At 40.7% G+C, this 25,686-nt stretch overlaps 1 protein-coding gene across 3 annotated transcripts in view; it reads right to left on the bottom strand.

Moving 5' to 3' along the window:
* Window positions 1–22,879, bottom strand: part of CAPRIN1 (cell cycle associated protein 1) — a 69,402-nt gene extending 46,523 nt beyond the window's left edge. The window contains exons 1-2 of one of the 3 annotated variants that reach the window (XM_061610740.1): window positions 22,646–22,879; window positions 22,069–22,293 (exon numbers count right to left, since the gene is read on the bottom strand). In XM_061610740.1, coding sequence (XP_061466724.1) covers window positions 22,069–22,287 — 219 coding nt within the window. In that variant the 5' untranslated portion in view covers window positions 22,288–22,293; window positions 22,646–22,879. Of the gene's footprint in view, window positions 1–22,068; window positions 22,294–22,448; window positions 22,553–22,645 lie in introns of those variants that run through there. The other 2 variants (XM_061610738.1, XM_061610739.1) reach the window with 2 other exon arrangements.
* Window positions 22,880–25,686: the final 2,807 nt, after the last annotated feature.

The following is a 25,686-nucleotide window of genomic DNA, read 5'->3' as shown; positions in this document are numbered from 1 at the left end:
ACATTTACAGTGTTTCTTCTGATACAAACTTTGTATCACAGGAAAATTTGGATTTCAGCTACTAAGATGCCTCTTTTAATTTTATGACTAAGCAGTTTTACTACAAAAAAATGAAAGAAAAGTGTGGAACATTAACGACTATTATGCAATATTCCAAACCTATGCATGCTTTTTGGAAGAAAGCTTCACTAAACCCAGTGGTGCTTACTTCTAAATGTGTATGTTTAACTTTGCAAAATACACTGTTAAAATGCAACCAATCTTACAAAAAAAAAACTACTAGCCAGATGTCAGAAATGCTTTCAGTTCTCAATGAATGCAAGGGCTGAAAACTGAGACGACCATGCACCATAAATACAACGGCAAGTGGATATGCTGAAGCCAGCTCTTAACATACAAATGTCCAGGTTTTTTTCTGACTTCTTGGTGGACATGGCAAGCCTATCCTATTTCCTGTGATCTACAAAACTCCTAGATCCTAATTCTTATTTTAAGTAGCAGCATGATACGCTCCAGATATTATAGGACTACATCATTTTCCATAATCCCAGACTGTTGGCCATGTTTTTGGGGGCTGGAGACCAGCATCTGGAGGGCACCACATTGGCCACATCTCTGCCTAGACGGTGTCACCCATCCTGTATTTGTACATCTACTTTTGCTTATCTAATGCAGATGTTTGCTATTTATCTCTATTTAAATTCATTTTGTTAGTTTTGGTCCAGCTACCATTCTGAATCATGAATCCTGTTTCGCTCTTCTAAGGTATTAGCTAGCTCTCCCAATTTGGGGTCATCTGCAAATTTGATGAGCATCCCCTCTATTCCTTCATCCAAGTCATCAAAAATTATCTGCTAACTTCTAACCACTGTGTAGTGTTAGGACTGTATAGGATCTAATACTGAAATCAACTTTCCTGAGATAGACATGCTATAAGTCAGCATAGTCCTAACTATGCTCAGCTTTCTCTTTTCTGAGGTACATGAATTCCAGAACTGTGTAGTCACTCCTACCTAATTCTTCTCTGCTGGTGAGGATCAGGTCTAAAAAAGATCAGATCTAAGATTTTGCCTGTTTTTCCACCTTCTGGAAGATGAAGTTGTCAGCAAAGTTTCTTGCTAATAATTTACCAATTATATATATCCTTTTTCCAAAACCTTTTGAGCTCATTAACCTCGCTTCTGGAAATATCCAAATACAATACTGCAAATTAGGTCTTAGTACTTTGGAGTGACTCTTTCAAGTTTTGGGAACAATGGGCTGGATCCAAATATGGCTTTTTGCCAATGGAAAGCCTATTTCACTATATCACAATGGAAAGCCTATTTCACCCTGTTCTTTCACAGAAGAACACTCTTAAGAAAAGTGACCCCAAAGACAGAGGAATGCATCTACTTGCACAGGCTTTTGTATAAGACTGCACAACCTCATTCTCAAAATGTTTTTGGCCTGATAAGAGTTTACACGCCACAGTTGTAACATCCTCATTCACTTCTTCTTATACTGTAATTCAACCCATGATACACTGACACACTGCACTGTGAAAAGTGTGCTGCTACATCTTGCACAGGAATGCAAACACTGGTGAATTTTCTCCTGTTCATGGTTCTTCAGATCCATGTCTTTAAGTACAAAAGTGGCAGCAGTAGTAACTGATTTTATTATTCATTCTATTCACAGATCCTCAAGTGTGCATTCCATGAACCACCATAGCTGATACTTTAAATACAGAATAATCACCCACCAGAAGCCATTAGATCACAACTATTGTTAATTACAAGAGGAAACAACAGCTTATTGCACTGTCAAGTTGTTCCTTTATAAAATTAATAAATATTTCTATTTGTTTATTTCAACTGTCTTTACAGGTATATTTTCTGTAAATGACCATGAAAAGCTAAAGGATACCTTTTAACCATTTCAGAAAGAACATTACATATAAATCCTATAAGCAAGAGTATTTCTAAGGCTCAAAATGTCTTGTTCTCACTGTTTCTAAAATAATCTGACTCTGTAAATGCAATGACAATTACAGTTTATAGGTCTAAACCTAGCATTCTGGCTTCAGAACAAAAAATAAGAGCATAGAAAATATACATCCACAGAAAATGTTGTAGCAAGTCCTTTTTTCACCCCTTTAAGACAGTAACTCAAACACTAACACACACAGAAAAATTCAACATATTTTGCAATCAGATTTAATACCAAGATCAGCTTTCTATGCATGTTTACTAGAACTTATGCTTTAACATTCCACAGTAGAATTGCCTGGGATCTCCTATCAAAACTGGAAAATGTTTTTCTAGTTTCGGTATGATGTTAAGATGTGTACATAACTAAAGCCAATGTATGTTTTTCCAGTAAACTTAATAATCACATACAATAAAGAAATTGCTATTGTTTAATTTTCACAAACTCTCTATATTCTGCATTGCAGAAGATTATTGTAGTTGAAAGCAGCATATCATCATGGCATTTTAATTTCTAAGTGTTTGTCTCTAGAGTCCAAGTTACATCACTGAGGACCATCATACTACATTATGCCATCTAATTAGGACCCTGCCACACCACGTTGCAATGTACTCCCATACCTGTGAATATTCCCTATTCAGGGCTCCAGAAAACCTTGCAAGAATCTTGTAGTGCAGTTCAAACTCCTAAGGGCTAGAAGAGTTTCAGAAGGGATTAAGGATAACTTTTCTCCTCCCTGCCATTCTCTTGCTGTGCCACCATTCCCAAACTTGAGCCTTTAAGTATATGTTAGGGGAGGTTTGGTTCTACCCCTTTTTCATCTTGAAACATCCCTATATAGCACAAGGAGGAAATCCTAATTAGGATACTTACCATAAATTGCTCAGGCTTAATCTCTCTCTCTGCTATCCACTTTCCCTTTTTTGTTTTCCATAACACCCTAATATTCTGTGCCACAACCATACACTTATACTCAGACACTATGCCTGATTTCTGGTTCCTTTCTGCTGCTCCACTGCTGCAGAACTGGCCACAGAAAATGGGGAAACCCAGAATTTTAGTATAACCATGACTGGACAGAAGCATACCCGCTCCCCGAACAAAAGGAAGCAACAAAGACATGAGTTCCCGTCTTTGGCACTCAATATGAATCTGGAAGCCACATAATTCATTTCCAGACTGGATTCAAGGTGCTCAAATTAGTGTTTAAAGCCCTAAATCTCCTAAATGAGATTTTTGAAATACTAATTGGTTTAGAAATGCTTTTAAATACAAAACAACCAACTTAATATATATATATTTACCATTTGTCCAGAGAGTTTGGAACAATTTAAAAATTACATCAACTCTATCCATCCCTCTATTAAGTTTACATTTAATAGTACAAATGACAATCCGCACATCCCTTTTCTAGATGTCCTTCTCACCATTGAAAACAACAAAATAGCCACTGATCTCTACAGCAAACCCACTGATGTCCACACCTATTTAAACTGGAAATCCTGCCATCCTAGGCATATAAAGAAGATTGTGTATAGCTTAGCTCTGAGAATCAAACTTATTTGCAACACTGAAGATAAATACCAGAGAAGGATCAGTGAACTTAAAGAACACCTTCTTCTAACAGGATATTCTCCACATATTATCAATTGCAACATCCACCGAGCCTCCATTCTGTCCAGAGAAAACCTCCTCCATCATACTGAGGTGTCAAAGAGCAGAGAGCAACGGATTCCATTTGTGGTAGATTTCCATCCAGCATCTCCTAACTATCACCAAGCAATCAGGGAGAGCTACCCATTGCTGGCAAACTGTGAACATCTTACCAGAGCCATCAGCAGGCCTCCTGTTATAGCATTTCGTCAACCTCCTAATTTGCGCAGACTGTTGGTGAGAGCTGTGCTTAAGCCACGTATCACCAATCCAGGGTCTCATCCTTGTCACTCCAAACGCTGTATCACCTGTGTGTACCTCAGGGAGACAGCCACTTTTACAAGCACTAGGACAGGCAGGACATATTACATCAAATAGAACATCACCTGCAGGTCCTGCAATATAGTTTACATCATCGAGTGCAAAAGACCAGGATGTCATATCCAATACGTAGGAAAAACCACAACTGATCTATGCACGCGCTTCAGGAACCACAAGTCGGTAATCTTGACCAAAAAAGTGGAGCAACCAGTTGCAAAGCATTTTAACATCGGGGGTCACAGCCTGTTGGACTTTTCCATTACAGCGATAGAGATGCCAGCAGATCCAGCAGCACTGACGAAAAGGGAAAACTTTTGGATTTACTCCCTGGACACATTGGTACCACATGGCCTGAACCTGGAGGACAGTACCACCACTACTTAGCTTCTGCAAATGAAGCCCCTCTGAGCATTCCATCCTCAAAGCTCTATAACTGCCACCTTGGTAGCAGCATTTGTATGCTAGCAGCTGATGAAGGCGGAAGCTGAAACGTTGTAGAATAAAAACCTCTGTTTGGTTATTCACAATTGCACGCACGCACGCACACACGCGTGCACGCACACCGCCCTTCATCCTAGCAGGAGCCCATGGCGGCAAACAAAAGCACTAAAAACCCCTTAAAATATCATAAAAACAGAGTTTAAAATACATTAAAACAAAACAACTTTAAAAACATTTTTTTTAAAGCTTTGAAGACATCTTTTTTTAAAAAAGTTAAAAAACATATTGAAAAGCAATTCCAACACAGAAGCAGACTGGGATAAGGTCTCAACTTAAAAGCCTTGTTGAAAGAGGAAGGTCTTCAGTAGGTGCCGAAAAGATAACAGAGATGGTGCCTGTCTAATATTTAATGTTGTGCAGAAATGACCTCCTGATAAGATGGTATCTGCAGGAGGCCCTCACCTGCAAAGCACAGTGATTGACTGGGGATATAAGGGATAAGATGGTCTTTCAGGTATCCTGTTCCCAAGATTTGTATAGGGCTTTGTGCACCAAAACTAGAACCTTGAACTTGGCACTTAAGCAATGAATATCTGAAAGACCATCTCTTTCCTTACAGACCATCTCAGGTGTTCAATCACCTGAGAGAGCCCTCTTGAAGTTTGTTTATTTAACAAAATTTATGCGCTGCTTGATTATAAGAAAAACTTATTAAGAAATATTAAAATGATCAATAAGAGTTAAAAAACAAATAATTAAAACATTTAAAAGCCAATTAAAACAGTAATAATCTAAAAGAGATTACAACAAATCAACATCTATGTGTCTGGATAGACTTGTCTAAACAAATGTTTTAAGCAGGTATTAAAAAAAATTAGCAATGAAGATGCTTGCCTGGTGTCAATAGGCAGGGAGTTCCAAAGTGTAAGTTCTGATACACTAAAAGAACGATTTCTTAAAAGTACGGAACAAGTGTTGTGGCATTTGCAACAGTGCCTGTTCCGCAGACTGAAGCAGTCAAGCAGACACTGCCTTCAGAGGTTCAGACAGTAGCAACCCAGGCGAGGACACTCTCAGCACCAGCTTCTAAGTTGTGGCATTCCCTCCTCACAGAAGTGCATCTGGCATCATCATTGTATACGTTTTGTTGTATGCTAAAGACACAGCTCCTTACCCTGACCTTTGACATCTGAGATATTTTTAGGACCCACCTTATTTTTCTCATTACAAATTCTTTTAACTGATTTAATTATCACAATTTCCATTGTAGTAACCTGCCTGGGACTGTATGGTGAATCTAATAAATTATTATAATTACTATTATTTCAAGGTAATGGGGTGAATTATTTCTCACTACCATATTAGTTGGATGGGCCCATTTCACTTATAAACCAATAGGCTAAAACAACCTGGGCTCACTGTAAGATATAATAATACTGTCCACAAAAAGTGAAAAACTGCCAAAAAAATCAGTTCAGCTTTTTTCAGAAGTGGTGGAAGAAACAAAGGAACTGATTTTCAAATGGCTTGTTACCTGTTTTATTTGTATTATTATGAGTCACCTATGCAAACGTCTCTAGGTGAGCTACAGCATACAGTATCATAAACACAGTATTTTAAAATACAATAAATAAATACAAAAATTCACTTATAAAAACAACAGAACTCCACTTGAATAAAGCAAAACACAGGGGGCACCATGACTTTTTAGCATATGAGAACAAGAAACCTTTTACATACAATAACTGGAAGACAAGTGTGCACCTAACCATAGTTCGGACAGTCTTGCTGTCATTTTATTTTGTTCTATTTTCCTTTACAAGGTCCTCATGCCAAGAGAAACAAGTTCAAAATCTGGAGGCTCATTATGCAGATTAAATTCAAATTTAAATTCATTAAATAAAATGAAATTTCACTAATAGGCAAAAAAACCTTGCAGTTTAGGAACATACCCATAGCCAACAGATATTTCTATCAAACTTTAAAAAGCAGGGAGATTGGGCAGCTATAGTAAATGCTCCAGGGGAGCAGAAGACCTGACCTCCTCTCTGAGATATTGGACTGCCCTACAAATTTGTCAAAATGCAAACACAATTTGGGTTGGTCTTTCACAGTCCAATCCACTTCCTGTGTAGCTTGGAAAACTTTGGTAACGTGCCTCTGAGCATACGGTGAGTGGTGGCAACACCTGCACTCAGCCAAAATAATAGAAAGAAGATATGTGCTGTGCTGATCTTGTTTTAGCAGAGAGGAAGCAACAATATTAAGATACAGTTGATATATCCCTCCTCCCCTCCCCATCCCGTGTCACCTATCCTAAGCATAACTGAAGGAGAGTGAATCCCACTGAACTCAATAAGCATGCAAATAATCAATGCACTCTCAGCAAACTCGCACAGGATCCCATTTCTTACCTCCTGGATTAAAAAGCAGAGAAATTCACTAACAGGCAAAAAAAACACCTTGTGGAACGTACCTAAAGCCAACAGATATTTCTATCAAACTTTAAAAAGCACAGAAATTGGGCAGTTATAGTGAATGCACCAGGGGAGCAGGAGACCTGACCTCCTCACTGAGATATTGTACTGCTCTACAAATTTGTAAAAATGCAAACACAATTTGGGTTGGTCCTTCACAGTTCAATCTTAGTTCTTAAACTGCAAGATTTGGGGGGGGGGTTGCCTAGTAGTGAATTTCTCCGCTTTTTAATCAAGAAAAGGGATCCTGTGCAAGACAGGTTTTATCATTTGCATGATTACTGAGTTCAGTGGGATTTACTCACATGCAATCATGGTTAGGATAGGTGAAACTAACTATGGTGGAGGAGGGGGGCTGGATTGGGCAGGGGAGGAGAAAGAGGAGAGGAGGAGGGGAGAGGAAGGGGAGGGGACGGGAGGGGGAGAGGAAAGGCACTCTGATCATCTGCATGCTTATTGAGTTCAATGGGATTTACTCATGTAATCATGCTTAGGATAGGTGAAACTGACCACAGGGGAAGAGAAGGGGGAGGGGAAGGGGCAGGAAGGAGGGGAAAGGAAGAGGAGGGGAGGGCAGGTTTGATCATTGTCTGCTTATTGAGTTCAGTGGGATTTACTCCTGTGCAATCATGCTTAGGATAGGGGAAACTGCCTTGAGGGAGGGTCAAGGGAGGAAGGAAGGTAGGTAGATTTGGTGGGTGGGCACTGGGCAGAGGGAAAGCCCCTTTCCTTTCTGAAAGGAAAACATTGTGAACAGTATCATTCTTTTTCAGGGTTTCCCCCACCTTTTTATTCTACAGCAGGCACATGTAGCCTCCCACCCAAATTTAAACCAAAGCTGTCCCTGGCTAATTCACACCAGACATTTATGCCACTTTAAACAGTCATGGCTTTCCCCAAAAAATCCTGGGAAGGGTAGTTCTTAAAGAGTGCTCAGAGTTGTTAGGAGATGCTCTATTACCCCCTCACAGAGATACAATCTGGGAAGAGGGGCTGACTGTTAAACACCTCTGGCCACTGGAGTTCTGTCAGGGGAATAGGAGTCTCCTATCTCCTCTCAGCACTCTTCAGAAACTACACTTTCCAGGATTCTTTGGGAGAAGCCATGACTGTTTAAAGTGGCACAAATGTCTAGCGTGTATGTGGCCCCATGATTAGATGTTAGTCTGGCTTTTAAAATACTGATAGTTGGCTCTTACTGACCATTATTACAGACTCCAATGTTAAATTTCTTAAATGAATTAAAAATCAGCCATGCATTTTTTTTAACTTTTAAACTGCAGAAGATGAAGATCAGAGTATAGGACAAAGTCAGTAATAGGATTACAGGTACTCTGTGAACATGGTTGATTTTTAATTAATTTCAGCAAATTATGAGGCCACTGACTGAAAAAAGTCAAACAGGAGTCTGGATTTTTTCCCTCATTTTACACTTTGAACTCTAGATTCTCTTTGAGTGTTTTGTGTATCTCTATGAATATTCAGAGGGCTGTTAAGCAAGCGTTCCTGAGTTCTGGAGTTTTGTAAGATTTTGTTTTGAAATGAGCTTATGGGAAGCATCAGAATGGCATGGGGATATTTTCAATTTAACATGACAGAATGTGAAAAATCCATGCTGGCTATAGTATACAGCCACTCTTGTGGGTGTATAATAAAAAGAAGGAAAAGCAAAGCAAGACATTTACTCAATAACGTAGCTGGAGAACCAGGCAGAATTGCCCATATGAACTTATCCACATGGTGACTAATCAATATAATCTGAAAATGCGGGTTCCATGTGCCTTCACTCTTAAGAAAGTAAATGTTTTTTTCTCTGTAATCATAGACTTGGTTCCATGTGCCTAAGGGAGCACCGGACTCCTGCTTCTTGAAGAGGAGCTCTCTCCCCCACTACCCAAAACATGCCACAAGGCAAGTCTATTTTGAAACAGAAGAAAGTTATAAAGCCCGACAGAGGGCCTGTCATTTAAAGAAAAAATGCAAAACTCTCGTGTTATGTAGCTCTTTGTATCCAAGCAGGTGTAATTTTACCTCTATTATAAAATGTGTCAATAACCACAATATACAAACCCACTTGTTTATGAGGACAGTCCTAGTTTGCGCCATTAGCTGTACTTAGAGCCCACTGAGTCCCACACTGTGGTTAAAGTAAGGATGAATTTTTGGGCAAGAAGATAGGTATACTGAAGTCCATGGAACAGGAGCGGGCAAGCAATTTTGCACTATGCAGATATGGAATTTGAGGAAGAGAACAGAGAAAGCCTGCAGCAAGAACTCCTAATCAGTAATTTGAGAATTGTACATCTGCATGAGGCTAATAATGTAGCTATGTAGTAGGCTTATTTAAATCTACTACATATTCTATGAGTGTACATAGCTACTGCTCTTTTAGAAAAATTCTAGGAACTATACACATAGAAATGATAGGGAAGTATGGCGATTTAGAGTGCAGAGCCATCAATATGTTATAAGCTCCACAGTGCCTAGAGTTGGTAATGGGTAGATTAGGATAAACAAACTGAAGTTTAATCCAAACAATACAGAAGTGCTTCTGGTAAACAGATCAGCCAATCTGGGACAGGAATTCATCCTATTTGCATGAGGTTGTACTCCCTTTAAAGAACTGGGTTTCCACACTAGGGGTGCTTCTTAATCTAGCCTGCTCAAGAGTCAAATGCGGCCCAGAGTGCTTTTGCCCATTTTAGGTCCGTGTGCCCGTTCCTTGAGACATGAGATGATACACATCTTAAATTATGCCCAGATTTACTACTGCAATGCGCTCCACATGGGCCTGCCTCTGAAAAGTGTCCAGAAACCTCATCTGGTGTAGAATGCAGCAGCCAGACCTAATCAGAGCTGGTTACTGGATTCACGATGGGATCATCATATTTAGATCTTCCTGCTGTAACACTTACACTGGCTTCTGAGTTGTTTCTAGGCACAATCTGAAGTGTTGGTCATAACCTTTGCAGCGCTAAACAGGACAAGCTACTCGGTAGACTGCTTACTCCTCCCTCTGTTATTCAGATCTCCTGGAAAGGCTCAGTTGTGTCCCCCACCAATTTCTGAGTTGTAAGAACAAGAAAGGGCATTTTCCATGCTGCCTAGAGTGCAGAATTCTCTTCCTACAGACACCTCGCTCCCATGTCTCTGCCTTTGGTCTGTAAGATTTGTCTTATGCTCCTGCTACTCTTTCTATTGTTAATGTTATTTATCTGTTCTTTTTTTACAGATGTCATATTTTGTATATTTGTTATATTAATCCGTCATTTTTGCTACTGTATTGTTAACTGCCTTAATTTATTTCTGTATTATTATTATTATTATTATTATTATTATTAATCACCTTCAGCATGATTCAAAGAAAGATGGGATACAAATATTTATGATAAATGCCCACACATAACACTTGAAAACTCTACTTTGAGAACTCTTTATTGATATCACACCTTTCAGCCACAACTAATTTTTATGTAAACAGTTGAAATGCACTCCAGGACAAGTAATCAAAATATCTCCCAAGGAGCAATTTCTACATACAGAATAAAGCAAGGAGAAGAATATTAGTTTTAGGTACCAAATTAAATGGGCAACACATGAATGTTAGGCAGAGACAGAAAAATCTCTACTGCTAGGATACTAAGTGAAACTTGCAAGATACACTCAATCATACTTCATTTTCAATTTGGTGTCACTTTCTGCTTATCATATGGACAGGTAAGAGAGCTAGACAACTGCTATCTGCAATATAACATCTGTACATTTTGGCAGTTGAGCGTCAGATTTTTTTAAACTGAAAAACTATTTGACACAATGATTTGTCTCAAGGACCAGTGTGATGTAGTTGTGAAAGTGCTGGACTAGGACTTGGGAGACCAGAGTGGCCATGAAGCTTGCTGTGTGACCTTGGGACAGTCAGTCTCTCAGCCTAATCTACCTCACAGGGTTGTTGTGAGGGTAAAATAGAGGGAGAACCATGTACACCTCCTTAAGGAAAGGTGGGTTATAAGCATAATAATAAAAGAAATATATATAAGGAGAAATACAATTTTCCTTATAGTAAAAAGGCTTGTTTTCATTTTTCATAGTTTAGCTTACCTTTTTTCCAAAAGCAATTCCCAAAACATACAAAACACATATTAAACATTTTACAAATGGCTACAATCTTATGTACTCTTACCTGAGAGTAAGCAATAATTAACACAGTAGGACTTCTAAATAACTAGGTTTAGAATTGCACTTATAAATGCTTGGCAATTTGAAGGAATACAGCTATGTAACCCTGTTCCTAAGGACAGAATATGGAGAAACCAATTGGTTCCCATTTAGAAAGGGTGTGAGACAGGGGTTTATTTTATCACCCTATTTATTTAATCTATACGCAGAACATATCATATGGAAACAGGGATTGGACCAAGATGAAGGAGGAGTGAAAATTGGAGGGAGAAACATCAATATGCAGACAATACCATATTACTAGCAGAAACCAGTAATGATTTGAAACAAATGCTGATGAAAGTTAAAGAGCAAGGCACAAAAGCAGGACTACAGCTGAACGTCAAGAAGACTAAAGTAATGACAATGGAAGATTTATGTAACTTTAAAGTTGACAATGAAGTCATTCAACTTGTCAAGGATTACCAATATCTTGGCACAGTCATTAACCAAAATGGAGACAATAGTCAAGAAATTAGAAGGCAGCTAGGACTGGCGAGGGCAGCTATAAGAACTAGAAAAGGTCCTCAAATGCAAAGATGTATCACTGAATAAAGTCAGGATAATGCAGACCGTGGTATTCCCGATTTCTATGTGTGGATGTGAAAGCTGGACAGTAAAAAAGGCAGATAAGAGAAAAATCAACTCATTTGAAATGTGGTGTTAGAGGAAAGCTTTCCGCATACAATGGACTGTGAAAACGACAAATAATTGGGTGTTAGAACACATTAAACCAGAACTATCACTAGAAGCGAAAAGGATGAAACAGGTTATCATACTTTGGACACGTAATGAGAAGACAGGATTCACTAGAAAAGACAATAATGCTGGGAAAAACAGAAGGGAGTTGAAAAAGAGAAAGGCCAAACAAGAGATTGATTGATTCAATCAAGGAAGCCACAGACCTGAACATACAAGATCTGAACAGGGTGGTTCACGACAGATGCTATTGGAGGTCACTGATTCACAGGGTCACCGTAAGTCGTAATCGACTTGAAGGCACATAACAAAAGGCTGTTCCATATGTTACATGGCTGGAAATATGTGCACATGCCCTATATACACAGTGAGGAACCAAAGCTAATTGCAGCTTCATGGAATGTGTACCTGTGAGATGCACAGATATAGTAGTGGAGATAGTAATTGTGCACATATTATATCACATTTATATGCCATCCTTCCCTCCAGATGCTCACGCTGATGTACATGGTTACTCGCAAAGCAATCCTATGAGGTCTGTTAGGCTCAGAGGTGGAAACTGGATCAAGGTCTTCCAGTGAGCTTCATAGCTAAGTGGGGATTTATACCCAGTCTCCCCATTCCTAGTCCAACACTAACCACTAAACCACACTTGCACTTTTTGGGGATACACTGAAAATCTGAACTATGAAATGGCTTTAATTATTACACTTTCAACCTTAAGATAGCAAAGAAGTTATTTTCAGTTTCTATTCCAAATAAAGTCTTCTGCTTTTTTCACATTAACTTTTACCTTTGACAAATACTTTCTTTTCACTTGATCCAATACAATCAAGGATGCTGAAAACTAAAATACTGTTGTGGTTAGGTCTAAATTTCATTAGCATGAATGAAATTTGTTTTAATGAGAAGGGAATTATCAATCTTGTCATGGAAATTTAAAATAAAAATAGTATTTTCTACCTGCTTGAAGTAGTTATTAACTGAACCTACATTCTTAGATCATATTTGATTGCACAGTATATAGCAGATGAAAAATCCTTCCCGCTTAATTTTGGTATTTGGAGCCAGATTTAGCATCACCTTAAAAGCAGTATATTCGCATTAGAAAACTGACCAATGGCTTCTTCCAAGAGAATTACTGTAATGTTCTCATCTTACATCCTCCTTTCAAACTACAGTTACTTCTTGAATTGGGAGCAATGCATGCATACAGAGCATTTATGGACCTTCTGCTCAGATTCTATATTTAATATATCTAGTTGACATTGTGACATGGATCCAGGGTTGTGCTCAGTGGAGTTCTGTTGACACTGGAGAAAGTGGGCAGGTAGGTGATCTTCACTAATTCCTCCTTTCCTGCAGCACCTCTTGAAAAGCTGCTCTAGATGGTTTGGAAATCCACAGCAGCATGACAGGTAGTGTGAGGGTTGCAGGAGAGAATGAGAAATCAGTAAAGAATGCCTCCCTCTCTCGTTCAGTGGGGAGACTCTGCTGGTTCTCAGTGCATTACATGTAAATCCAACCCATTATGTTTAGCTTCACATAGTTTTCTAAGCATTTATTTAATTATTTTATTTTACATTTATTTACTTACATTTATATCCCATATTTCTTTCACCATGGAACCCAAGGAGGCAAGTACTAACTCATCTAACTGCAATATTGTTTTGGCTGTCACCCACTCCTTATCATTATTTGCTTTTTAAAACTACAGAAGAATCCACTGGACAGTCACTGTGTTGACAAACAGTCTGCAGAAGCATCTACAGTAATTCAGAATAATCTATACATCTACAAACTTGTAGTGGCTTTGAACCTTCAGGAAGCTGCTCTCAATGCAACATGCATCTGCTACACAATCTGATAAATGAACTAAATAATGTATAAAATATACTATATGTGAACAAAACTGTAAGCAATGTTTCTTACAGAGAATTCAGAGGTAAAACTCACAAAATGTTCAATTCTTCCATTTCAGCTGTTGGTATATGAAGACTGGCACTCTGACCTAAAAAAAAGCTTAGTACCAGATCCTCAGATTAAAGCGGTTGAGTGGGCATAAATGGGGTAGACGATCTGTCAAGTAAACTGATTTCAAGCTCTTAAGGGCTTTATATACCAACAGTAACACCTTGAATTTGGCCCAGTAGCAAATCAGCAGCCAGCACTGATCTCTTAGCAGGGTGTAATATGCTGACAGGGTCTCACTTCTCTCAGCAATGGTGCTGCAATATTCTGCACTAACTGCAGTTTCTGGACTAAGCACAAGGGAAGCCCCACATGGAATGCCTTGCAGTAATCCAATCTTGCAATCCACCAATTGCAATCTTGAAGTCACCAATGCCTGCACTACTGTGGTCAAGCTCTCTCTATCCAGGAGCTGTCATACCAACCAAGACTAGTAAAAGGCACTCCTAGCTATGGCCACATGAGCCACCAGTGACAAAGACTGGATTGAGAAGCACCCCCAGACTGTGAACCTGCTCCTTCGGGGGCATGCAACCCCATCTATATCAGGCAACTGGCTAATTTCTTGGACATAGGAACCTCTCACCCACAGTTCCACATTTTGGCAGGATTTATGCTCAGTTTATTTCCCCTCATCCATTCCACTACTGCATCCAGAAACTGGTCCAGGGTCTGTACAACATCTCCAGATTCAGATGTTATGGAGAAATAGAGCCGAGTGTCATCAGCGTTCTGATAGCATCTCACTGCAAAATTGGTAATGACCACCTACAACAGCTTTGTATAAAATAACACTGGGGATAAAATAGTGCCCTGCAGCATAACTGTTAGGGGCTGAAAAGCACTCTCCCAATGCTGTTCTATGGACTCTGTCATGTAGGTAGGACCAGAAGCACTGGAATATAAGAGGATACCATGGTTTATGATCGCAAAAGCCACAGAAAGACTGAGAAGCAGGAACAAGGTCGCACTCCCCTTGTCCTGCTCTGGTAAAAGTCATCCATCAGAGTGACCAAGATCCAACCCGAATTCATGACCAGGCCTGAACCCAGGTTAGAATGGATCTAGATAATTTGTGTCATTGAAGGATGTGTGCAGCTGCACTGCCACTACCTCACCACTAGAGATGGGAAAAAACAGGAAAAAATCAGAAAAAAAGCCTTCTGAAGCCTTTTTTGTGTTTTTCTGAAAAATTGGGAAAATGAAGAAAAAATTGATTATGGAATGTTTTATCTTAGCATTATGAATAAAATGTTTAAGACAAGGTGTTCATATATTTACTTCTCCAAATGATTTCTAAAAACTATGTACAATATCAGATTATTACAATTTCTGTGCACCGAGGACAAGCAACTCCTAGGTTGCAAACTGAGACTACAACTCTCAAATGCAAGAGCAAGATGCATTTCTGCCTCTAGGGGGCACTGCCATTGTCACAAGAGAAGGGAAAAGGTTTCAGTTTCTTATTTGCTTGTGGGTGGATCTGTTTCCTTCTGTCCTCTTGACTAGGCCTCACAGGACTGGAAGAAAGTACAGGGCAACAAAAAGGAGCTTAAAGTATACTTAATTGAAAGGTAAGAGTTTAAATTTATCTGATTTCAGAAAATTGAACTGCATTATTTTATCTTCATAACCCTTATGTAAATAATAATTTAATTCCTACTAATCTGATGCTTTATTGCCCCTCATCATAGCTTAGTGTTTACTTGCAAGCTAGCCACTAAATTATTTTTCTCCCCCCCCCGCCCTTCAGGAAAATGGTGAGACCAGCATCCGTAGCATATGGAGGCATTTCCACACTACAAGTTCTTCTGAGAAAAAATGTGATTTGCAAATACTGTCAGATAAAGTATGCATTTCCAAATGCTACTAGGATGACAAAACACATTCTTGTATGTAACAAGTGTCCTGTAGATGTTAAAAATTCCTGTAGATATTAAAAAATCCTTCATGGACCTAAGTGATGAGGACCATAATGATGAAAGTAATGTAGCTTTCCCCAATGTTCTCATTCAAGAAGTTCTCTTTCTGCTCCATCTGTAACATCAACATCATCAAAGTGTTGTCCCATCAGCAGCATCTTCAAGTAAACAAATACTGAAAACAACTGCATCCAAAAAATACTCAATAGCTTCATTTGTAGACAAGATGACACCTGAAGATCAGGAAAAAATTGACCAAGCTCTTGCAACAGCAATATATTCTTCTGGAATCCCATTGTCAATAACTGAAAATACATACTGGCAGCAAGCTTCTAAATTACCAAGACCATCATACCATTTGCCCAGCAGACACTCTTTGAGCAAGCCTCTTTTAGAGTCAGAATATGAACGTGTGGTGGAATCTGTGCAAGGAAAAATCAACAAAGTGCTGTGTCTTGCAGTACTTACAGATGAATGGACAAATGTGAGAAGGAATTATAAATTTTGTGATAACACCTCAACCAGTTTTTTACAGAAGCGTTGAAACAGGAGAGAACAGACAGCATATCAGTTGTAAAATATGCGAAGTCCTACAGAAAATTGCTGACTGACAATGCAAGTAATATGAAAGCAGCATGGGAGGTCATAATGGATAAGTATCCACATATTACTGCAATAGGATGTGCATCTCATGAGCTAAACTTGCTTCTTAATGATATTATGAAACTGGACACCCTTTAAAGCATCTACAGAAGAAAAGAAGTTATAAAACATGTGAAAGCTACTCATATTGTAGCTGCAGTTTTGAAGGAGAAATAAAAAAATAAAAAATGCAAAGAATAAAATAGTGACACTGAAGCTCTGTAGTAAAACTTGGTGGGGTGGGGTTGCGATCTCCTTTGAAAGTTTACTAAAAACAAAGAAGCTCTTCAATAAACAGTAATCGTTGAGGATCTTAAAAGTACTCAGGAGTGTAAGGAACACTGTACTTGACGAGGATGTCTTCTGGGTTCAACTGCAGAATTCCTTGAAGATTCTAAAGCCAATTTCTTCAGTAATCACTGCATCTGAATCAGACAGTGCACTTTTATCAGAAATTCCTTACCAATTTTCTTTGTTATTAATGTTGATGGTTTCTTTGGTTGTTTTTTTTAATTGTTTTTTGCCTGCTCCTCATATACAGGCAAAATCAAAGAGGTTCCTTACAGCTCAGGTGTTCCTTACAGTTCAGGAGCTTGTAGCTCCATTTGTTACAAAAAAAGTAAACATTTTAAAAAATAAATTCAATTTGTAATAACTGTTTGAATAAAATGTACTTTCAATATACCAAATGTGATAATTTTATGCCAAACCAACTTGTACATAATTACATTTTATGTTCCTGAAGTAACAAAGTGACTTTCAATCTGTGAAAAAAATGCTAATGTTGCTTTTTTTCCCCCAATTTCCCCCCAAATTTCTGTTTTTTTCTGGAAAAAAATGTTTTTCCCCCACGGATTCAAAATTTCTGTAAATGTTACATCTCTACTCACCACCACCTTCTCTAGAAACTGAATATTTACAACTGTTCAGTAGTTATCCAAAGGGTTCAGGTCTGATGTCTTTATTTATGACTGGTTGTACCACCACATCTTTCAAGGCAACAGATACCACACCCTCACACAATGAAGCTTTAAACACTCTGAACACAACCAGTCAAACCCCTTCCACAAGATTTAATAATGTAAGAGGAACAGGGTTCAAGAAGGCATGTGGTCAGGCATATAGCCACAAATACCTTATCTTCCGGCTACATAAACTGAAACCAATCCCATAATACATCATAGTCTGTAGCACTGAGTACTTCAACTGGAACTGCAACAACTGCAGAGCCAAGGTCACTCCCAAGTGACCTTTATCCTCAAAATGTGCAGCCAGTTAGCTGCAGCAGGGCCTCAAATGCTCCAGCAGTTTGGGAGTCAACGAACTGAAACAGCAACTTCAGTTGGCTATTTGATGATGCAACGCAGGCTGTGAGATGTCACTTGCAGTGCCAAATAGTAGGCACAATTTTGTGCACTACCCAATGTTTGTGTTTGGTCAGAATAAGACCTGTGCCACTTATGCTTTGGTCTTCATCCATCTTGTTTCATAACCTGTAGCTCTTCAGAATACTGAGCCATTTGAACTCTGCAACGCTGGAAAGGATGCTCGGGATTGATATTAATCACACATTTCACCTCACCATTCCATAGCAAGACCAGGATTATCAGGTTTCTCTGCTGGAAAATCTTCCAGAGCATTCAGGTACCCAGCAGGTCCATCAGCCTCTAAAGGTGGGCCATTCAAACAGGGCAACCACACTTTCAGGGGCGAATTGACACCACCTATCCAAACTTTACCTAATAACAATCAGATCATAACAAGGGATTGCATTGCAACCCACCAGCAGCAGCTGCAGTCCATCCCTCATATCACTTGGGGTAAAGACTACATCAAGGGTGTGTGTGTGTTGGACCAATGACCATTTGAGACAGCTTCATGGTTATTATGGAGGCCATGACTATCCAAGCCAGCCCAACAACAGCCTTCACGTGGATACTGAAGTTGCCTAGAACGATAGTCCTGGGGTCCTCCAACAGCAGGGAGGTCAATACACCAGCAGCATTCCCAACTTCTCTCTCTGGTCCAACACCAGATGCAAACTCTCTAAGACCAACCCAATGTCAAGAGATTTTCTGGCAAAGGAAATGGTACTTCTATGGACAATGACAACATTTGCCCCCTCCCCCCCCCCTGCAAATGTCTGGCTTGATACTGTACCAAGTTCCCAGACAAGCACAATGAGTTATGTCAGGCCCACTTACCTAGCAAACCCAAATTAGTCTCAACAGTACATGCCAGCCCAGCCCCTTTGTCCATGATCTAATAGTAGATGAGCATAGTCTTGTTTTGGACTGACGTGGCATTAAGTAGCAGCAGCACCACACCATAGAGCTCATAGTATAAGCCTCCAGAAAGGGTCTGAAACAGCAGTTGGCCCCTCCACAAAGTATCCTTCCCCTGCCCAATATCACCACCAAGATTGGGGCGGCATCTTCATAACTCCCTGCCACATACTCAAACAGACACATACTGACAACATCATCCAACATTACTCCACCAAACCAAAAAATTCTCCTACACAAGCTCTTATCCTGGGTTACAATCACAGGCCTGTTTCTCCTACAGCACCTGATGTACAGTTCCAATTCCTAACTGAAAGTAGGGGCACCTCTGCACCTCCCCAAAGTCAAGTTTTGGTGCTGGCCCCTTCAGGGATATGGCAGAATCTGTTCTAATAGCCAAGATCAGGCTCTGTACCACCCACATTCCAGCTGTACTCACTCAGCCAGTAATTAAACAGTTCACACTTTGAAATCAGCCAGAAAAACCCCTCTTACTTTCAGGCAGAAATTAAACTGGACAAGATAAAACGAACACAAATACTCCACATTCCCACTGGGTGAGAGGGCTGCAGTCCAAAACATTTTGAAGGCACGAGGTTGGGGAAGGCTGACTTAGGCTACAACTGTTTCCATCATGCATGGTCTGGGGGTGCTCCTTGATCAATCTTTGTCATTGGAGGCCCAAGTGGCTCCTGTGGCTAGGAGCATCTTTTTCCAGCTACAACCAGTACAATAGTTATGGCTGGTCCTGGACTAGGATAGATTGGCCACAGCTTGGCATACTCTGGTAATCTTCCAACTAGACTACTATCATGTGATCTACAAGCACTTCACTTGAAGATGATCTGGAAACTGAAGTTAGTACAGCATGCTACTGCTAGAGTGATAACTGGCACTTTGATGTGAGATCACATAACTGTGTTGCAGAATCTGCACTAGCTGCCTATGTTACTGTGACCAAATTAAGGTGCTGGCATATAAAGCCCTGAATGATTTGGGACCTAGGCAATGTCAAACTGGCTGGGCCCAGAGATCAACAGAAGATCTTGTCGATCCTCCACCACCAATAGTTATGATGAGTTGAGAGATAGGCCTTTCTTGAAAGGTGTGTCACAATTATGAAACTCTTGCCTTAGTGGCAAGATCAGCTACATCTTTGGTGATCTTCCGCCACCATCTGAATACATTTTTATTCTCCAAGTCTTACCGTGGATCTAGTTAGCTGTTCTGATCCATGAATCTTTAGATTTTAAATGTTGTTTGATTATATACACTTTTATGATTCCTAAAAATCAACAGAAAAAGATCCTAAGCCTGGAATTTTCTGCTTGTACCTAGGGATCTGAAATATTTTCATTTATTTCCAGGATGCGTACATAAACATTTGATTCTGGGTTCAATACAAGAACTATTTAGCTTAATGGTGCACTCCTGTGCACATTTACTTGGAAGTAAGCCTTACTAAACACATTATTTACTCCCAAGCAAGTTAAAACTACAAGAGGTCTACTGGGTAAGATCAAAGGCCTATCTAGCCAGCAGTCTGTTCCCCACAAGACAAGCATGTGTGCAATAACCATCACCTGCTATCGTTCCCCATCTAATGGTCCTCTGATCCTGGAGGCTGTATACCACCATCATGAGCTAATGTCCTCCATGAATTTGTCTATTCCCATTTTAAAGCCATCTAAGTTGGCAGCCATCACTAGACCTGACAATAACACATTCCAGACTCTGTACTGAATCAGCTCCATTTGATGACCCCTGGTTCTAACATTATGAGAAAGGGAGACACCTTCTCCACACTATGATACATGTGCATCATGTCTTTCTTTACTTGTTTTTGTAACCTTCTCACAAGGAAATTCCTCCAGCTCCTTGATCATTTTGATCCCTTTTTTCTGCACTTTTTACAGCTCTACAATATCTTTGAGATCCAGCATTCATTTTGTCATTTTAAGCAGTTCATCTGCTTGAAATCTTTCTAGGCTAATTAACTCATTACAAGAACTGTAACTAAGGAATCATGCCTTCGTTTTCTTTTTTTCCCCTCCCCCCCTCAATTCCTTGATATTGTCTGTCAGATTGCAAGCCTGGAGGCAGGGGCCTATCACTGACATTTGTAAGCAACTCCAGACTTTAAGCTGAAGAGTGGGACAAAAATGCTTTAAATTAACTAGTTAACAAGCAAGGTCATACATACAATACAGAAAGCTTCTTTAAGCAGTACTATAGAACTCATGGGCAACTAGCGGAATTCTTATCATATTTTCCCCTTCACTACTAACTTTTCAAACTCCTTGTTTTTTTAGAAGTGGTTTGCCACATAAATTCCACTGAATATGCAGAGGAAGCTACATGGTTCTCTGAACTGTAACCTGAATGCGATTTTTTTTATCCCAGTCATATATCGCTTTTGCAGGAAGAAGAAGAAATATGGTGGAAGAACAGGTTATTTTGGCAGTATAAAGATAGCAAAAAAGTCTCAACTCTAATCAAACATTCACAAAATCCTCAGTATTGAGAAGCGGCTTAATGCTATGCATGCTGCCTTGAGGGGAACAGCATCCCAGGTTCGTATACAAAGGCAATCCTAACATAGATAACATAGGACAACTTAGTACTCAGTAAGTACTTAGTACTCCTTTAAAAATGCTGTTCACACACTATCCTTGATATGGCCCAGCCTTTAGTGTCAACTTTCCCACAAGAAGCCTGAGCTCTTGTCACCCAGAATAGAGCAGCAACTAAACTGCTGGAGACGTTTAATAAATACTAAAGCCCTTTAATACTGCAGTTCACCAGGGCACACCCGTCTTTACAGGGCAGCGAAGTCATGTTTTCATCTCGCCTCTACTCCTCCGACACTATGGAAATAGTAACTAAAATGGGAGAGGAAGGAAAGGGGGGGCGCGCACGCACACAGAACCGAGACCGCGCGTCTCGGGCAGGAAGGAAGCCTGCCGGGCCTTTGTGCAGCCGCCGCTCACACAATGAGCCTCCCTCCCTAGGAAGAGTCCCTGCCTCTCGACGCCGCCATGTTGGGTCCTGGCCGGCTCCATGTGCACCGGGAGGAGGGGGGGCAGGGAGAAAGAGGAAGAAGAGGAGTGCGTCGCTTGTAGGCGGCTATAACAGAGGCTCGTTCCAGGTGAGAGGCAGGGAGAGAGAGGCTCGGGAAGAAGGAAGCCCTCTAGGGCCAAAGACACCCGTTTGGACCTAAAAAGAACAAAGAAAGGAAGCCATGCCGCCTCCCCTCGGCATCGGAAACAAAAGAGGGGCTAGGCCGGGAGGCGCAAGCAGACGATCTCTTCCAAGAAAGGAGCTTTCTCTCTCTCTCGCACACACACACAGACCCGCGCACAGCAGTGTCCCAGGAACCATTCCGCTTTAGGCACTGTGCGTGTCTCTTCACCACCCGCCCAACGCTCCTTCCCAGCCCCAAGTTAAAGGAGGGAGGACTTGTATCCACACCTTTTTCTTCTCCAGGTTGCGCAACTTCTTGTCGATGACGCCCAGAATCTGCTTCATTGCTTCGGTCTGCACCGAACTCGTGCTACCGCCTGGAACCGCCGTCACCGTTTGAGATGGAGCTCCCGCAGTTACTGTCACTGCTGGTGGTGCTGGTGCCGCCGCCTCGTTTCCCGCTTTGCTGCTGTTACTCGCCATCGCACTGCTGGTGGCCGAGGGCATCGCTTACTGAGGAGAGAAGGAGGAAAGCGGATGGAGTGACGGGCCGCCAGAGGGGACACTACGCGGAGAGGAGGAGAGGCGAAAGGAAACGCCTCCCACCAGGATTCCCTTTATTCTTTTTTTCCCATCTCCTCCTCTCGAACGCGTGACTCAGACCGCACCTGTCAGCGCGCGCCCAACGATTCTAGGCAACCTGATTCGTAAGGTCCGCCGGCAAAACCCACCGCGGGCTCGTACTCGACACTCACGTGACCAGCGGCCTCATCGCAACGCCGTTCCCCATCCTCTCCCCCCCAACGGTCTTTTAAGAGCCACCCTCCGATCTCCCAATCCTGGTACTTCCCCACCCCCTCCTCACCGTGTGTGGTGCGTGCGCACGTGTGTGAGTGAATGGAATTGAGTATCCCGGGGGGATAAGGTAATGGCTCAATGTGCGCTTGCTGTGTTGGTACGGCCGCCTCTGCCCGCTCCAGCCCCGTCACTTGCACCGTTCCTCCTGCTACCTTTACACCGAGATAAGGAGGGGCGGAGAGAGCGAGCAAGGAGCGATCCAGCGAGAAAAGGCAGAGCGCGGGGACGCGCGAGGAGGGCTGGACGGGGTGCGAGCGAAGGGGGCCCTCATCTGGTAGGGCTGTCCTCAGAGAATGCCTGATTGACAGTGAGAAAAGCTGGCCAGTTCAGCCTCATGTAGTCACCGAGTGCGCCTTCGCAGAAGCCTGGATCTTGTGACGGCGGTCTTTCAGGCGCACGGCCACCTAAAAGTGGAACACAATGGTGAGGGGGAGAGACTTACTCGTATCAAAGGGCCCTGGGGTGGAGTTCCGCGGGGCAGGGCTTGAATAAAGCTGTTCTTTTGTTGGAGTCGTAGGTTCGAGTGTGGGCCTTTAATGGTGGGAGGTGAGCCTCTGTGAAAACTTTTCTTTCCAGAATGCTCCCAGTGAAAAGAATCTCCACGTTTAGATCCCAAACCTAAACACACGAAGAGGAACGCTTTCTTTAGAATCAATGAGATTGCATAACTCTGGCTAGTTAACTTACCAGTTCCTTAGTTGGCTGTTTTGTAAAGGGTTTTGGGGGGGGGGTGATGTCTTATAGGAGGATAGAAGTAGTCAGGAGAAGCATCGGAACTGGATTTATCAGAGGGGTCCCAAAGGACAATATGCTTAATGGAAAGCTAAGGTGATGTATAAGTTGTGAATTGGAAATTATGACTGAATTATACCCCAAACGTCTGCAGTCTTCTGAGCAAACTAATACTACTTTCAGGAGAATCATTACTGGAAAATCTTTAGTGGTGCAGGAGTAAGAGTACTGAATTTTTGAATGTATATGTTGGTAACTTGACTTAACTCTATATATCTTGGGCTAGTCACTATCTCAGTAAAATCCTTATTTTGTCGTTCTTCAAAAATGTAAGGCAAATTAAAAGATAAAGGCACTCTTGCAGACATAGTTGCCTGATGAAAATTTCAAAAACTGAATATTTGGGAAGGGATACACTTGTTTCTGGTAAATGATGATAGTAAGTTACAGTAAGCAATTAAATTAAGTCCTTAAATTATATTGCAGGAAAGTTACCTAAAATGCTCATGGATGTCCACAAAAGGCTTTATAGTGGTTTTGATCCTAGTATACCTTTTGGTGATAACACTGTGACTAGGTGTGAACATCTTTTTCCATGTCAGGGTTTTAGAGAAGGAGCCAACGTTGTTCAATATAGCTGTCTTCATGTCCATGGTAAAAAATAAAAAGTATTGCTTCTGGGCAGGAAAATGGCCTGAATTCTGACGGCATATGTAGTGAAGGAACTGAGCTCTAGAAACACCCTTACAATGGCACACCCTGGTACTTGTGTTGGAACCTGCATATACACATGCAAGTGTACAATCACTGTTTGCCCAGAGTTGCTGTGACTTCCTTTGATCTTAATGAGGAGGCAAGAAACAGTTTTGATGCGCTGATAGGTCATGAGAGCTCTGACAGAATGATTCTCTTTGTGATCATCTCGTCATTTAATGGACATCACGCTTAAGAGCAACCTTGTGCAACAATGAAGTTTTAGGCCAAACAGAATACTAGGGTGTTTTTTATGGAATAGTCTCTTTGACTTAGGGATGTATGATTTGGGGTTGCCCAGGGCTTATTTTGGGGGTACAACCCTCCAGTTCCTTATTCATTAATACGTGTTAGGAAGGAAAGAATATATATTGGCAACGAAAGAAACTGGCATCACATGTGACAGTGACTTCCACAAAAAATGTGTGCATGGAAAAAAAGGGCAAACTTCCATTAACTGTTTTTCAGAATAAAAGAGTCAAACTTTTATTGTGATTGGGGGATAGAATTTAGCCTCTGAAAAAATATTATGAAGCTTCAGTTATGCCAACATTATCTGATATTCAACAATAAAGATGAGCTCTGGGTGGACATGGAACTGTCAAGTTCAAAGGATGTCCCTTGGCAGGTGCAACCTTTCCTTCCAACAAATTCCCATGCAATTGCAAAATTCTGTAATGCTTTTGCATGGTATACATTTATGGTAAGGAAATCATGGCAATCCAAACAATTCCAAGTTGCTCCCCGTCCCCCATATTTGTATTGAATCATCTATTAAGGGGAGGGACTGCTATATGTCTTCTCACGGAAGAACAGTTGAGAGTTAAATTAGCCATTGTCCAAATCAACTTAATGTCCATTAAATCAGTTATTTTATTTCCAACAGAGTGATTTAGCAGCCAGCTACCAGCAGTCTTATGGATTTTGAGGCTTTGATTTTGGGCATGATGGATGAGCCTGCCTTTAAAATTATATTCTGCATTAATAGAAGATACCATGAACAAGATGGTTGGCTTTAGGGTGTTTGGGGGGGGGAGAGAGGGGAGGAAATCTCACCTAATGGAATAGCAACTGGAAGGTGAACCGTTGTCATGGGATAAGCAAAACAGAATGCCTTTTTTGTAGAATGGAGTAGTTTTTTCCATAAAGACATAAGGACATCTTGAGCCCAATATTTTGACAATTTGGAAAAATAATTAATGATACAAGTGTCTGGGGAATTATCATCAGTTAATGTTTATGATGCCTTAAGTCCCTCTGCCTAATGAGTATGATTACAGTGATTGTCTTCAGCATTAGAGCCATAATGAGAGTGTCATGTTAGCTCAGTTGTTATGAGAGAGAGTTATTAGAGAGAGTTATGTTAGCTCATTGAAGTCATTGGACCTTTTACCTGGTCTAGAGTTTGACTTGCTTATTGGTGATTATGTTTGATACATGTAAAAATTGTCATTCTCAATAAATTAACAAATAATAAAAAAATTAAAAAACAACCGTTTTAAATACATTAACCTAAAATAATAAAAACCTTGAGTTGAGATTGCGCTTATTCCAATCATCAGC

The sequence above is a fragment of the Rhineura floridana genome, chromosome 2 (assembly GCF_030035675.1).
Source record: "Rhineura floridana isolate rRhiFlo1 chromosome 2, rRhiFlo1.hap2, whole genome shotgun sequence".
Lineage (NCBI taxonomy): Eukaryota > Metazoa > Chordata > Lepidosauria > Squamata > Rhineuridae > Rhineura > Rhineura floridana.
The sequence above is the reverse complement of the archived record's forward strand: the minus strand, read 5'-3'. Positions and strand labels throughout refer to the sequence as shown.